At 37.4% G+C, this 17,881-nt stretch overlaps 1 protein-coding gene across 1 annotated transcript in view; it reads left to right on the top strand.

Annotated features, from left to right (window-relative positions):
• The first annotated feature begins 8,988 nt into the window (after positions 1-8,988).
• Positions 8,989-17,881, top strand: part of CORO2A (coronin 2A) — a 135,381-nt gene continuing 126,488 nt past the window's right edge. Inside the window, exon 1 of the mRNA XM_075210935.1 lies at positions 8,989-9,407. Coding sequence (XP_075067036.1) covers positions 9,393-9,407 — 15 coding nt within the window. The 5' untranslated portion in view covers positions 8,989-9,392. The remainder of the gene's footprint in view (positions 9,408-17,881) is intronic.

Raw genomic sequence — 17,881 nt, 5'->3', positions numbered from 1 at the left:
CTCTTTGAGGAGCAATATATATGGGGTTCTGAATTTGGGGCGTGCCTGGTCCTCTATGGCCGTTATATTGATTAACTCTTTTTTATTTGGGATGGGGACGATTCTTCTATATCTCTTTTTTTGGCACACCTTAATTCTAATGACTTTGGGTTGCGGTTCACTAGTAGTTTTGACTCTGCCACTATCAACTTTTTGGACATCACATTAAAGGTAAGTAATGATATCATCTGTACTGAAACATTTTCGAAACCAATTGATGCTCATAGTTATCTCCATTACAAGAGTGATCATTTTAGGCCATGGAAAGACAATATTCCGAAGGGTCAATTCCTGAGGATGAAAAGGAATTGTTCATCTGATAGTGATTTCAAGAAACATGCTGCCACAATCTATCAATCGTTTGTTGAACAAGGTTATCCAACTAGTGTGCTACAGAGAGCCTATGTTGCTGTAGAAGACATTGATCGGGTTGACCTGATAAAGCAGCCAGCTACGAACAAAATAAAAGGAAACAGTGAGGCAAGATCTTTAATGTTTATCACTCAGCATAACAGTTATTCCCGCCAAATTCGGGATATTATAAAAAAAATTCTTCGATTTTGACAGCTGATGATTTGCTTAGTTCCTCCATTCCTGAAGGTAATAAGGTTGTCTTTAGAAGATCACGCAACCTTAAGGAATTCTTAGCACCAAGCTTTTTTAACCCAAAAAATCTAGGGAAACCTCCTATCAACTCTTTGACGAGGAATTGGCTAACTACTAGACCTAATGGCTTCTATCGATGTGGCAGAAAGAAATGTTTCACTTGTTTGGCGGCAGACCACAAATGTGCTACTTTTGTTTCACATACATCTGGAGAGAAATTTTCCATTGAAAAAATATTAAATTGTCGTTCAACATTTGTTGTATATCTGATTAACTGTTCCTGTGGGATACAGTATGTCGGACGAACTATTCGTTCCGTAGGGGTACGATTTACCGAACACCGTAGAAATATTCTTAAGAATGTGAAGACCCATAGTTTATCATCACATGTTAACATCTGTATGGGTGGCTCGCTGGAGGGTCTTCAAATTAGGGCCATCGAGCAAGTTGACATCACCCCTAGGGGAGGTGATAGATTCAATCTTCTTTGCCGTAGGGAAGCTTATTGGATATTTAGACTTAATACGACAGTTCCATTGGGTCTAAATGACAGCATAGAACTAAACAATATTTGAATTAACTAATCATTGCATATTGGATATTTGTCTTCAATACTTATTTGGTTAGGAGCCTTCTAGCCATTGTATTGATTATGTTTTATTTTATTTTTGCTGAGATTTAACCAGCATCTTGGATTATTCTAGGTGTATGGTTTATATATTTTTTAAACTATAATCTGATTTATCAATTGGTCTATACATACACTTGTTTACATCCATATGTGTATGTTTATATGTATTGTAATATATTCAAGTTGATTTACATCAAACTTATATAAGCTATATATGTTATGCCATTTACCATCAGTGTATCTGCTCTGTGGGTATCTTGTATATAACAAACTGGGAAGCTAAGCAGAGCTAGGTGGGGTCATTCCTTGGATGGTAGACCTCAGTTTAGGATTAGATTCCCACCTGGTATTCATTTTAATTAAATTAAATTCTATTTTATTTATTTTTTGTACTTGTCTATAGAAGCATCTCATTTTTATGCGGAGAGCATTAATGGACCTTTACAGCTCAAGACGTTTATTGATATTTATTGTACTTGTTTTCTGATTATTATTTTAAAACGGGTACTGTTAATATTTTATGTATTTGTATTAAGTAGCATGCACAATATTTATTTATAACAGTTGGTCCCTTACTGAATATCAACTGGGGAATTATGTTCTCAATCTGTCACTGCTGATTTGTGCCTGCTTTAATTGAATACATTCAGTGTATACACACACCGTTTGACTCAAAGAATGATTGGAATCGTGACTCTATTGGCCAGTTATGGTCAGATGACCTATCTACCTGGCTTTAAATAGTATGTGGATACTCTATTTGACATTATCTCTCTGATGAAACTGTGTGTAACACGGAGAAACGCGTCGGAACACTATTGGATTTTAGAACACTATTGGATTTTAATACAAAATCTGGACATCGTTTTCCTGTACCCCGGGGTATTCAATGGATTGCTAAAGTAAGTGGATGAAGCGATTGTATATATGGCCTCCGTGTTATCTATATTGGCTATCAAGCGCTGGATCATTGCGCTAAAGACTTTAATTACTGTTGCTGCAGTTGTTGCATGCTAAAGTCTAACTGTGTTATCTTATTGGCTATCAAGCGCTGGATTATTGCGCTAAAGACTTTTTATTACTGTTGCTGCAGTTGCTGCATGCTAAAGTCTAACTGTTTTGCCGATTAATATTAACGGAATCTGGAGAGCTTACATCTGATATAAATCATCAACGCTTATCCATTACAAAGGACCCTCCATTGTAATTAACCGCCTCAGCGGCACTTCTGCACTTGATAAATCATTACAATTATACCAAAGGAATATTTTATTAATAAATGCTATATACCGTTTGTTGCATGAAAAGTTAAATCTGCCCTTGAAACAAGGAGAGTTTATTAGTGCTAATCTGGACATTGCTTGTTCCCTTTATTTTTAGGGATTTGAATCATCTACACCGCTGCAGCGGTTGTATGTATGTTATTAAGCACTACAAGTATTTGCATCTAACCATCTATCAAGGTGTTTCTGTGAACCACTATCAAGTGTGTGTTATATATTCCTTTTCTATGAGTTATTGCTCATGTGCATCAGCTGATTTGTTGCCCGTGAGTTGCATTTTTATACTGTGATCCTTAGGGGATTTGTATTTGGGATCACTTGATGTCCACTGAATGTTGATTTTGTATAATTATTTTATTGCATTTAACGATTTTGCTATTGCTATTATATTCAATAAATAGAAACTGTTGGATACAGCACCCCTTATTGCTTTTTGTTACTATTTACTATGAAGCAGATTCAGATTTCTGCTTGAAGGGAGCTGCGGTCCGAACACCATATACTATTAATTGATTCCTAGCGCCTTAATTTTTTGTTTTACTGTATTTTATACCTGTATATATTCCACCCTCCATTTTCCGATGCATTGATAGCTATTTGATTTCATTGGTTTGGGGAGAGGGAAGGGCTAAGGTCAAGCTCAGCTCGCTGTATAGATCCAGATCTTCTGGTGAATTTGCACTTCCTAACTTGAAATTATATTATTTTGTCTCTCAATTGGCCCACCTTAAGGCATGGGTTTCGGACCCCGATTACCATGAGCTACATTGGGTGTTGGTACACCAATTTAATTCTAATCACACTCCCTTACAGTCACTGCTGGCGGGGCGGCTTGGTATGCGGGCTCCTCCGCTCCTGATTCAGGCAGTTAAGATTTGGACAATCTGTAATAAAATAGTGAAACAAACTGACATTGATCCATATACTCCTATCTGAGGGGCAAAGAAATTTAAGAAGTTGAATACAGTGAAGAGGGCCAGGGAGTGGTCTCGGTTGGGTGTGGTGTCGGTAGGTCAGCTTTATGATACAAATGTACTTAAATCCTTCGAACAGTTGGTTGGGGAATTCTCTGTACCCAGAACAATGTTTTATTCTTACCTTCAGTTATGACACGCCCTAGACACACAATTTAAAGGGGAGACTTTGGTGTTTGGGGTGGATCCACTGAGGAAGCAATTACAGGCCTTGGGTTATAGAGGTCTGATCTCTCGAATGTATTCATGTCTTCTGTATGAATCCACTGCAGATGATTTGGATGATTTGAGGAATCAGTGGGAAATAGATATTGGCCCTTTATCAGACAATGAGTGGGAAATGGTTACAGACAGTACTAAAGGTTATACTTCATCATTAAAATTTCAACAAATACAGGTGTTTATCTTACACAGGGCCTACTTTACCCCTATTAGATTGGCAAAATGTCGCCCGGATGCTACCCCTAACTGTCCGAAATGCAATTCGATCAATGCTAACTTTTGGCACCTTCTATGGGAGTGTTCATGTATACAAATCTTCTGGCGAAGGATCAGGAGATGTATTCAGGTTACTGGAATTGAAGTGTCTCTTAGTTCACCGGCCACTTGTCTCTTTGGGCTCCGATTGAAGGGGAAAGTTAATAAACTGACAAAAATGTACATTTCACAGTTATTGATGTTGGCTAAGGTCTGTATAGCGAGGCTGTGGTTGGCCCCGACGAGTCCCACGGTTAAAAATTGGAAGGCACTGGTCAATACCACCATAAGGCACGAGAGATTTGTTTATACCTGCAGACAGGCTCTGAAGGAATTTGAGAATATATGGTACAGATGGTTAGAGTCTCCATTCTATCCTGTGTCATCTAGTACAGATGCTCTATCTACTTAAATGTATGGCTACCGCAGTTCTTATAATAAGTATCTGAGTCCATGTAATAAACCCTGCATGTGTAACATACTTATGTATAAGCATTTACGATGTATGATCCTGAATGAATATAGCACATTTATTATTATGCTTTAATGTAATCTTGTAAATTCCGTCATTTATTTCTGATATGTATGCGATTGGTTTTCTTTTCTTTTTGTTGTTTAGTATGTTTATATCTTAAAAAATTTCAATAAAAATACTGGATTTAAAAAAAAAAAAAAGCATGTACTGCATTTCAGGATTACAACATGCTTCCTTTGTCAGAGAAATGAAACCCTCCACTCCTTACTGCACAAGGAATGGAGGGTTTCAGTAGCTGTTTGTCTTCCAAGACAAACAACTACCAGATGAACCTTGAGTTCAATACCTGGCAGTAACAGTTGTTGCCGATATCTGCAGTGATTGGGAAATGGGGGTGGCAAACGGAGAGAAAGCAGGAAAGGGCAGTGCAGCAGGTAAATATATTTGGCACCATATGACTCTGCACATTAGACTTCTGACACGTTTGGGCCAACTGCCTGCTGAGAAACACCAGTGACAGGCAGTGGCTGGCTGGGCCAGTCCCATAGTGGGCTACTTTGGGCTGGGTCACTGGTCCACCTGCCTTTCTTTCCTTTAAAATGTTCCTAATAGGCTGCAGAATCGAGTCCGGGCTAAACTTTGCCAGCCCTCCCCTGGTGACAGGCTAGCATGCTCTTCACCTATTACAGCCCACTTTCCCTTAAGGCGAACTGAACTTATCAGTACTCACTTGCCCCCAGGACCTATGCAGATGTGTTTATCAAATGGGTATTTTTTGCTATTTTCTTTGTAAAACTGGACACTCCTGCTACAGGAATGCTGAGGGACACTTTCCAGACCTAACAGGTATAAGAAAGGTTCCGTGTCTTTTTGAATTAGGTTTTTATATCTTACAGCATGACTAAATATGGTCCATATCACCTATCATATTTCAATCTCTGAAGCAGATATTGGCAACTGCTGGAGACCAAGATTTAATCAAAGACTGACAGGTAAGACAACATGACACTTCAGTCTCTAGAGATTTATTAGCTGCTTTTCTTTAAGGCATAGTTGCCTACTCTCCCAGAATGTCCGTAAGACTCCCGCATTTCTGGAAGACCTCCCGGGCTCCTGTGAGAGCAGGACAACCTCCCGGTTCTCACCCCCGCAATAGATAAGTGGCAGGAGGTGGGGCTTGATTAAGCAAATATCACGTCACCTTAGCCCCATCCCCTGCTGTAATTGGCCAAAATTGTTTAGAGGGCGTGGTCAAAATGATGCGATTCGTCAAGCCCCACACGCCCACCTCTCCCGGGATCTCCCTGAAGCCAACAAGGAAAAGTTGGGAAGTATGCCATTAATGAAGTTTCTTTTACTGGGACATTGGAAGAAATACTATGTATAAAGTCATGTACTTGTGGTCTTAGTCTGTACATTCCTTTTCCTATTACCATAAAAGTTTTTTATTTGATGAAGCTGAACTAAAACCCCCTTTGTACAGGAAAGACAAGATGGCAGCGTATAGTGTGTTGTTTATTATAAAAGGCTTCCAATAAAGCACCAGCATTTGTGGGAACTCTGGAAAGACAGGGGAGAAAATGGGATAAATTTTCCTTTGTAACACAATGAATACTACTTTCTACTATTACCATTGCAGGCAATGAAGATGTTTAGTTAATGACTGTAAGCATGCCAAAATTAGTAATACATCAAATAACACAAGTAGGCAACATAATAAAACAATCAAACGTATGTACAGCAATTAAATCAATTGTAAAGCTTTCTTTGTTTTGTAAATAATTCCTGACATTCCTGTGCTACATTGTTATTCTCATAAATAATTTAGAACTGAGATATGTTTTTCTTAATTAAAATGAATTGGAATTTGTACATTTTATGTACTTAAAATTATTATTTTTTTACAATAAAATGCACCAAACTGGCATCATACAATTGTATTTTCTCATTAGGATGGCTATTATTTATTTCATGATTGCAATACTGAATCAGGGAGAAACCACACAAATGTTATTATTTGTTTACACTTGTGTACTTTGTTTTTCATTTATTGCATTTTTATGAGAAAGAAAAACAAAACAAAAAGTAAACTAAATGGAAATGTCACAAATGTCAGACTAACAAAAAAAGTTAGTTGAATATAAGTTAGTAGGATATTTTTTAAGTTTTGCTTTTGCGACTCTGTATAGTGTGTATTGGACATGCTTCGGCATTCAGATGTGTAATTGCATGGTGAATACAGCTACATTGGTCCTGACGTCACAGACCACTGATCTGTTTGGCAAAACTGTGATCAGTGCATACTGACATTTATTTTAAGTTCTGGCCAGAAATTAATAAATATAATAAAATGAAAGCAGCACTTCCACATAGAAGTTTTATTTTTTAAATAGCCAGTTAAATACCCTAAAATCATGAATATTTTTTCTTAGCTGGTCTTCTAAAAATGAATATCTACATTCAATATCTCTCTGGAGGTTACAAAATATGGCTGCCAGTTACACAAGAGGCTCACAGCTCTCAGCATGTCATGTCATGGCTTAGGGAGAAGAGGAGGATTTACAGTCCACAAAGCAGACAGAAGAGGGGTATATTTACTAAACTGCGGGTTTGGAAAACTGGAGATGTTGCCTATAGCAACCAATCAGATTCTAGCTACAAAATGACAGATAGAATCTGACTGGTTGCTATAGGCAACATCTCCACTTTTTCAAACCCGCAGTTTAATAAATCTAGCCCAGAGCCTCTCTACTCACTACATCATGTGCCATGCAATTGTGGTTCCATGGTAGTCCATGACACTATGCAGAACTATAAATCATTAATAGCAGTCTGAAGAAACAAACCAATGAATATAGTAAATACTAACATTCTTCTTATAACAAGTCACAGTGATTTATGCTAAAAACGCCCATGTTTTTGTATGGAACTGCTACCTTAATACTATAATCAGCATTGAGATCATGACAGTATTGACCAGTGTTTTCCCATATAAACCAGTGCTCTCTATTATGAGATAATTTGAAACTATAATCACCATGCAGAGCAGTGAACACAGTTGACCACAGTGGCGGATCCAGGGGGAGGGGGGCGATTGGGGCAATTGCCCCCCCTAGCAGGGGCTTGGTGCCGACAGCTGCACACTGTGCAGGTCCGTTCTGCAGTAACAGTATGCTGCCCGGCTGCTCTGATTGTGTTTTAAACACAATCAGAGCAGCGGGGCAGCACACTGCCACTGCCGAGCGGACCTGCACATACTGTGCAGCCGCCGGCAGCCTTAGAAATCAGAAAGAGGGCGGGGCCCTAATACCCCTTCCCCCCTAAAATCCCCCCGGGTAGAGCAATTGTCTAGATCCGCCCCTGGTTGACCATCCATACATGCCAGAAGAGGGCATTCACTCAAACTTGTGTTGGTTATGGACAATTTAGCAGTATTTGCGTTGCTCTTTGAATAGAGCATCCTAAATTACTGTCAGTGCCATCATAGGAAGTAGTGACCTTGGATATGTACAATGTAGCTAGGGGCATAACTATACATTTGTAAGTTCCACAGCAATTTTTTAAGGGCCCCCATGTACTGCCTAATGGTGAAAAATACATATATACACATGGGCCTTTGACCAGGAAGGAGGGACCAATAGCAACTGCACCTATGGTAGTACCACCATTGAATATAGAATTTACTTTTCAAAAAAACACATGACTAAGCAAGTGTTGTATAGGTTCAAAACCTGTCATAGAAAAGTTAAAAAATAAACGTCCGATACATTTATAAAAATATATAAAATATATGTTATATTTATAGAGCGCTCCTTCTTTTTTAACACCAGTTTAAAACACAGACACAATTGGTGTTATAGTAAACTGGCATTATTAAGATAATACATTTTAATGCACTTTTGTACAGTACATATGCCTGGAGATAGATAAAAGTGTCTGTTCCTAAAGGGATGGTATAAAGATATATGTGATTATATAGATACTGTGCTATGTGCTATGATAAAGAGGTATGCTGATTTTAATTACTACAAACACTGGCAGTGCATCCCAATAATCTATCTGTAATCATATATATTGGTAAATAAGATAAATATGTGTGCCATTCTGGATGAAGATTGACATAAATAGTTCTACTGTGCAATTGCAGAACTAAAAATAAAAAGATTGTAATTATAACAAAAAATAATAATTTATAATAAAAATAATAATACAACTATATAGTGTAACATAAAATATTATAAATGCAAACTATAAGTTTTAAAATAAACTGTGAACTTTAAACTATTATATAAGTTTTCAATTAGAAAGCCTGCATAAGGGATATTTCGCTAAACCTCTACTCCAGGTAGGTCAGACACATATGGTTGAGTTTGTTCAATGCTTTGCAACCTGTTGTCTAGTTGCCTGACTAGCCACACCCTCCTAATAAATATGAATTTGCTTGCCCTGGGGAGGCTCCTATTACTGCATGCATGCATGCTTCTTTAAACACACAAAGGAAGGGATCAGAGCCCTCTGCCTTCATTCACTTAATCCATTCCCTTGCTGTCCTGCTAACCTTTATGGGAAAATCGCAACTGCTTTCTTTACAATCCATACTGCGTGGTTCTGCAGAGTTTATTTCAGTCTGTCCCAATTGTATCCCGGATCCTCCCACATCATCTCCAGAAGAACGATTAAAAAAAACACTTGTCATGATTTATGAATGAACGTGACTGCCTGATTCTGCAGGATTTGCAAGGGGATACTACTGCTCATTGTGGCTTAAGAGAACAACGACAGCAGAAGGAGCAGTGTGTGTTTGGAACAGGGAGTGCATTTGGATAGAGGGTTGGGCTTGTCTCTCTGCTCCCAGCTCACTTACTGCGGCGGACTGTATACCAAGGACAGCACCTGAGGAAATCTGCATGACTATTGCAAAGGTAAGGAAGGACATGTACCCCCAACAGAAGTCACTGGAGTGGTTTGCTGCCGATGAGCATGAGAGGACACAGTTTCCTGTGGTTTAGCTTTTGTCTCTGGTTCCAGTATATTGTGCAGTGTTCTCACTGTTTGCCTAGATTCGTATTATCTCCCACATGTGTATGGAATGGGTGTAATCACGTGTGCATGCAGTGTAAAATAACACTGCATCACAGCTCAGTTCTGTATGGTGACACGTTAATTTGTAGCTTCCCCTTACTACAGTGACTGGACTGACACATGGATGGAGTGCATACTGATTTTTGCACTGTGTAGCTATGCTCAGTACACACCCACTTCTACACTGCCATAAGTGAACAGGAAATGTAGTCCTGTTTAAATTAAATTTATTTTTTGTTTTCTGCTACACTTTTTGTAGACTCGGCATTCGTTGTTGTGGAGTAATTTACTCTTATGACTGTTTTATACAAGGTGTTAAGATATATGTTGCTTGTTAGAGTGGCATCCTACTTATTACAGGTTTACCATAGAGGTACATCTTCATGTTGTCTGTGCCATAACTTTGTGATATGAGAGTTATATAATTTAACTTATGTTGGTAAAAAAATTACCCCTTTCACCCATAGTAAATGAAAGCTTTACATGGTGTATGCTTGGTACTAATTTGCTTTAGTTTAAGTGGCAGCTTGCACTTTTTTATTAATAAATAAATTAATGGTTCACTTCTGCAAACTTGTCCTTTAAAATAGTTTAGATTGTATTCCCAAAGAAGAATAAGCTTATCAATGCCTGGATATGTCAAACAATCGCTTTGGTTTGGCAACACCCTGAATACATACATAGCTTAGTGTGTGCATAGTGTGTCTTGAATATGGATGTCTGTATTGATTAGTACAGCCTGCTTTTCTTTACTGCATTGCTCTCCAAGATTCTCTTAGAATGATGTCTAACAATTAAAGGTGTCAAGAAATATAGTAGTATGGGCTGTTGGTGCCCAGTGATTTGTCAGTTACATAGCACTGCTTTGCTGGAACACATCTACAAATACATTGTACACTTGGATTGGCAGAATTCAGTTAGAATTATTTCTGACTGTTATTAATGGAGTTCTTGCAGCACTTTACAAACTAGTGTGAATATTCTATTGCATAATACCAGTGGATGACACTGCTGACTTCCATTCTCCCACATGCTTTCAGACATGCTCAGAACTATACATATTTTCAGTCAGTAGTTGCAAGGATGATACACTTATCCTAATTGAAAAAAATGTGTGTTCATGTACTATATACAATATTGTGAGTTAGGAAACTTTCCCTGGAATGACTGTAAGTTTGGGTTTCTTTCATTTCAGTAGTCTGATTGTGGTTTCGGGTTTGTTGTGGCTATCTAACGGTTAAAGTCTTATTGTGCACTATTTTTAGTTTCACTATAGATCATGGAAAACATATTTTGTATACTGTTAATGTAACTTCATTATAAATGAATAGTGGCAATTGGCCGTACGTGGGTCAACCAATTCTTGTGTTCAACGTGGCCTAATTTTAAGGCTCCTCTTCTGTGGTTTTGTAATGATGAGTGTTTTCTATGATCACATTTGCTTTTGCTTCACGGTGGTTATGCAGTTTGTACTAATCTAGCCCATGGGTGCAGAGTATAATAGTAGGTCAGCCCTATCACACATTGTATAGAGGTAGCATTTAATCACATAGATCCTTGGGTGTAACAGAGTATGTAATGTTACCAGACAGGTGAAAGTTAAAACTGTCTTTTGTTTGTTTTTCCTAAATGATGTGCTACAGCTGGAAGGCCACAATGTAATATGATCAGATGTAGCCATCAGCTTGTTTAATGCTTCTTTTATTGTGCAGTTTAACTACTGCAGTGACACAAAAAGACAACATAAACCCTGCTGCACAAGGGCCTAAATAACCGCCACTGTAACTGTGTGATTTGGATGTCACACAGAGAACCAGCAGTGCATACTGTATGACAAAACACCTTTGAATAGTTTTTAACTGGAGTCTTGCGTAAGAAACTTTGTGTGTTGTTATTTTGTTGATAAATAAAGCTGCAGCATCCCCTATTAAAGGGATGAAAAACTAGGGAGTTAGGGGCGTGATCAATCGCGGCTTATGATTTGTCCATCACTAAGCTTTTGCCCCCTCGCGGTGACATTTAAAGTTAGTTAGCTTAATTGATTTGCTGATTCTGTAATGCAGAACCCTGGGAAAAATGACTTTGTTTAACAGCCCCTGGGTCTCCAGCTAAGGGTACGGCCACCTTAGTAAAACCTTTTTAACTAGGCGGTAATGCAACTTTTAAAACCACAAAAGCATTTTTGATGTGTTTCACCAGGTCCAAAGTGATGGTGTTTAAAATATTTCACCTTCTGGATCATAAGCACAACTCTGTTAGCCTTGCAGAAATACATACTGTTTGTTGTTGGTTTAAGTCCAGATCCATGTTTAAAACAAAGACTCCACGTTATAAACACTATAACATTTAAATTATAAATAACTAAACAAATGCATAACAAAACTTTCCACATTACCATCATGTGTGAGATTACATGTTTATGCAGCTTGTACATTAATAATTACTAAAATGTTATTTTCTAATTAAGGCATAAGGACTCATTCATAACAATGCCTTTTTATGTTTCCAGCAAAAACACATCTAGAGAATACATGCAGTTATTCATGCGTTGAATTGGACTCTCATTTATTTGTATGAATGGAAAAACCCACAAAACTGCACCATACAGCATTCTATAAATACGTTGCATACTCTAAAATATAAGTGTAAATCAATTAGAATAATGTATTTTAAATTAAATGTGTCTTTTTATGTATTATAAATCAAACAGAATGGCATGAGAGAGCCCTAAGTACAGAAAATGTATACTATTTGTATAGTTATTTAGATTTGCTGATATATGCAGCTGGTTTATTCATAGCATAAATTGTCAATATCATAATTTTTTGCTATTTCAAATGTTCAAATATTGGGCGTTTTATATATTGTAGGTACACCGCCTAGAAGTTGTCCTAAGTTTTCTGCCACTTATATTTTAACACATTTATTTTGGTTGATATTATATATTTATGTTCTTTTTTAGGTGGGGAGGGGGGAATAATTGGTGGGTTTGTTGAGAGGTTGAAAATATTTTTTCATTGCTGAAGTAATTGATTAGCAAACTAATTTTTAGTTTGCTTTGGTGTAAATGTGGAATGAGATCTTTACAATGCACATGTTCTCCTGCACACATTGGAGACCGTCATTTTGTGGGCAGAAGATCTATCTCCATTGTGTGCAGGCAACAGGTGCTTACTGGCAGCCTGTGATAGGTGGGCACTGACTTGCTGAGCTGAATAATTAGATATGTGTGACATAACCTTGACATCAACCGTTTTGTGGACAGGAGATGATATAACCAAAATCCATCAGTTTGCCCAGGCCTTAGTTCTGCGTTGCCATATGGATTTAATTAGAGTGGTGTCACCATGCCTCTAAGATAGTAACGTACATTCTTTGTTCTTTACTATAATGTTTTCTTAACACTACTATTTTAAAACGTTATACTACATTAAAAACCTGAGGTTTCAGAAAGTAACTGTCTTAGAAGAGTTGGAAAAGTTGTGTGCTCAGCATGTTTTATTTCTGATTATTCTGACCTTGATAAAATATTTACGCACTATGACAGATCAAGCCAAAATATCCTGTGAGATGTACAACTCATGCCTGCTTATGTCAAAATGGGTGGAAACTAAGGCAGATCAAACAGACCAGCTAGTCTTCAAATGTTAATTTATACTGAAGTTAGTGTTTGTGATCTAAAATGCACACAAGTCTGGATGAGCTTTTTCTGACAGTCGGACTGGTTTTAGCCTCCTGTGTAATTATAAATGGATTTCATCCAAAATTACTAAATTCCCACTCGGTGATCATTATTTTTTCCACAGTGCTTATGGGGTGGATGGAGTTTATTTGCTTTTTGTTGTTGCTGTTTTATTTTTTATTGTTTTATTTTTTTGTGGATGTGATTTTGTTGCTGTTTTTTGTTTGTTTACTTTAGGCCATTTTCCTGACTACAACATAAACTGCCTATATTTAATTTGAAAAAAAATCAATCTTTCACAATCCTAGCTTTTGACAATGTTTTACAGGCGGTATTCCACCAGAGGTTGGCTATACATAACCATTTCCTGGCAGGACCGTTGATATGCTAACCTGATTTCTAGTGTAGACATGCCAGAGTCCCTCTTACAAGTTGTCTCACTCTCTCTGCCTTCCTGTGTGTATGAGTTGGAAATGCTAGGGGGTAAAACAACAGATGTTAGAGGAATACAAGACATTTCAACTTCAACTGCTGCAGTTACCATTTAGCGGTGCTGCGGCCATCTTTAATTTTTGTAGCAACACATACTCTGCATAATAAACAATTGTACTGTTAAATCTGATCAGCACCTGGGAGTCTCTCAATGAAATTGGCTGTGATCACATCATCTACCTACAATAAAATGGTTGATGTCAAGGACAGTGGTTGACATATGCAAATATGTGGAAACTTTAAAAGTTTGTATGTCATATGTAAAGTTCCCTGTGCAGAACAGCTTCATAAATGTATGAAAATGTTTTTAGAAAAGGCATACATGTATTTGTACTTTAAGGCTTATTTGTTGCATGTTTGGGAAAGGCTAAGAACATTTTCTAAAATACATTTTCAATGAGGGTTTAATGCAAACAACAAGTGTCTGTGTTGCCCATTCAAAAACAGAACAATTTTTTATTAAATTAGGATTTACAGCTCCGTTCAGAACTCACAAAACATGATGAGTTAGTAAAGCTGGGTACACACTACAGGTTTTTCCACCAATTATCACATGATAAATGACTGTTAGGTCCAATATTGCATTAGTGTGTACCCTCCCACGATCATGTTTTACCGTACCAAAGCACATCATATTGTTTGAGTTTATAAACTACCTAAAAATCACTATCAACGATGGAACAATATCGGATAAATGTGGACATGTGAGTGCACTCACGACCAGCAGTGTAGGCAGATCTCTATAGCGCGTGCAGAGTCACTGTCTTTTCAGCAGATGGATATGACAGATGAAGATCTGAAAGTAAATTTTGTAGGTGTGTACACATGAATCGGCATGTTCATTAGGACTGTCAATCGTTGGTAAAATCGCTTCAAAAATCGCATTTGCAGTAATTTTCTGTAGTTTGTACCCAGCTTAAGATCATCCTTACAACTTTTTTGTTTGGCTATTTGTTTACCCATTTGTCTTTATCATTAACAATGAAACATTTTTTATACTGACAAATATCTACTTTGTTTCTCACAAGGTTTAAGAATTACTTTTTTATCTGAATAATTCAAGTATACAGCACTAATTATGTTTCCCAAATATATTTTCACATTTGTTTTGTAAAGATGGTGAGATAGGGCCCAAGGTTTAGATTGGTGTTTGCTGATTTTATCTTTTGTGAGCAAGGATACTTAGTTATTTACCTTCTTTATATAATGCATTTTTATAAACCTTTTGTAAACAAGAAAATATTGATTAACAAAGGGAAATTTTGTCATATACACAAACACAAAATATATATTATATATTTTTTTTTCTTCTGTAGCGTATCAATCATATTTAATAGTTGTAAGTCATATTTTCTGACTTTAGGAAAAATGTAGCAGGAAACGCCAGCAGATATGTTGCATAAAGCGTGGGGTTATATTTTGATAATTACTGTTGTGTATGAAATGCTGATTACACGCAGGCATTAGGAAAACGCCATTTACAACGTGTGTGAAATGTGATTGCTTTTGACATGCAGTTTTAACCAGCACCTGTGGACGGGGGAGGGAGATCGAAGGACACCTCATTTACCACATCGCCTTTGCTTAAATTAAATGCAAGTAAATAGAGCAGACAGCATTCAATAAAACATCTCTGTGCTCAAACTGTTTATGACTACAGGTGCTAGTGGGTATGGGGACACTGGATCCAATATGTTCCATTCCCATACTAGTTTACATCATACTTACCTACTTTCTTCAGCTCTCTTCCGGGAGCCAGCCAGTGGAGGGGGGCGTGAGGGGGCGGGGCGGCCAAAATCGCGTCATTTCGGCCCCGCCCCCTGTGACGTCATGACGCAAATTGCGTCATTTGACAGCGGGGGGCGGGGCTAAACGCCGCGATTCATCGGGAATCGCGGCGTTTGGGATCTAATTCTGCCCACTTCACTAGGAAGTGGGCACTTCCTAGTGAAGTGGGCAGAATTCGGGAGATTGCCACACTCGCCCGGGAGTCCGGGAGACTCTCGCAAAATGCGGGAGTCTCCCGGACATTCCGGGAGAGTTGGCAAGTATGGTTTACATGCTATTACTAACAAATGCACCTGTGTGTAAGGGTCCCATTTTTTGGAAAGTATGTTTCATTATTGCCATTTGTCCAAGAGTGTCCTGAAGATTAGCTAGTTTTCTGTATTTTAATTTTGTATTTCTCTGAGTGGCTTTTGGTACAGCACTGACTATTGAGTACTTTTGCCATCAAAAAGGCATTTCAAGATCGACTATAAAATCTTTTCCTCTGCAGTAGTCCAACTTTGGGCACTGGTAACCTGTCCAAGTCCTAGACACTTCATTGTCATTTGGGTAATCTGAACGTCGCCCAAAACCATTCTTAAGTGCAATAGGCAAAAAGCTTGAGGTACCATTATATGTGGCTTCCATCTCTTGTTCTTTTATTAGCTGCACTTTCTGACAGTCGGTTGCTTGATGCATGACCTGGGAACAGAAGTCTAGTCCAATTGGAATTAATGTGTATGACTTTTGCCTTTTTTTGTTGCTACTTGACTAAATCCTTTTTGAACCTGAAAACCTTCTTTAGGCATCATGCCTATTGGTGTTAAATTTTATGCGTTTACTAGTGTTTTTAAAGCTAGTTCCATACATGTTAATCGATTTAGCAATGGAACTCGCTGTTCCCAATGTCACTCAGGATACCCACTTGTGCTTTTACTTGCATTCTGATGTGTTGCACTAGTGTTGCTAGTTGTGGTTTTTTTTTGTAATGCAACCATTCAATGTATTTAACTCAAGCTAAATGCATTGAGGTCAACATACTGACCTCCAGTGACTGCCCAAACCAGTAAATGTATGTTAACAGTCCCATGTCAAACGCTGGCAGAAGGGCAAATTGTGACAGCCATGTGGACTGAAGTCTGCTCAGGCCATAAAATCCATTACATGCTTCCTTTTAGGAAGTGAAACAGTTTTGAGAACCCATTCTCATTTATCCTGTCAAGTTGTGTGTTTCATGAGTCTGAATTATGGGGAAGTAAACTTTGTGAGATAAAAGATTCCCTCCAGAATACCGCCATAATACGGTAATTATAATACAGATTTATGCTCAGGGAGCTGCGAGCAAAAAGCCAGCATCGAAATTACCATATTAACAGTAATTATGCACACTATTACCGGAATATCGTTAATAGAGCGCAGGCCGCGTTACTTTTTACCGTAACGCGGCCAATTGAATTGCCCTCTTTGAGTGGGAAAAAATGTATTGTCCCGGGAAATGTAAGAGTCTTAAACATTATATTATAATTTTCTTCCTTGATCAATTTTTTTTGTTTTGTTTTTTTAAAGAAAAAGCTCCACTCACTTGTGTCCCATAGCTAATTTTGAAAGCATTCTTTGGATGTATAAAAACAAATTAAGCACAATTCGTCTAGATATGAGGATCATCTGATACAAACATTTTGTTTTGTTTATATGAAAAACCCCATAGCATTGTATGTACAATGATTTTATTTTCATTTTCCATTTATTTTCTTCCATAAAAAGTAGAAGAAAGAAAACTAGCAGGAGATTATGCAAATGTTTTCATTTTATTCATTGTAAAAACCCTGCTTTATTTGTGCTGGTTTATGCCAGCATATTATGTCAATATTGGGCAACCACAAAACATCTATATGATCTTTGCTCAGGTTATTTGGATACAAAGTCCAGTGAAACCTAATCAGACCATAAAAACTAAAATCAGTGTAGTTTTGTTTTGGCCAAGTAATGACAGTCTTATAGCTGTATAGATGCCTGCGTAAAATTCACCCTACAATTGTCCTGGATAAGTGGTTCTTTGTATTCATTAATTGTAGTATATCATGCTAGGATTAAGAGTTTTTTTTATATTTGGATAAGTAATTATATATTATCTTATTGATTTCTGACATTTAAAATCTGATGAAAGCTTATCACCCTATCTGGCTAGCCCCATCAATGAACTTATGGTTTTAAAAGTATAGATTTAAAAATTGTATGTACATTCACATTCATGACTTTAAAGAGAATCTTGTTAATGGGATTTATGGCTTTCTGTTATACATTCAGTTATTATTTAGAATTGATTTAATTCAAACTAAAGTCATTTTTTAAAAATTAAAATACATATATAAT

Source organism: Mixophyes fleayi, chromosome 1 (genome assembly GCF_038048845.1).
Source record: "Mixophyes fleayi isolate aMixFle1 chromosome 1, aMixFle1.hap1, whole genome shotgun sequence".
Classification (NCBI taxonomy): Eukaryota; Metazoa; Chordata; class Amphibia; order Anura; family Limnodynastidae; genus Mixophyes; species Mixophyes fleayi.
This window is presented reverse-complemented; position numbering and strand designations above follow the sequence as displayed.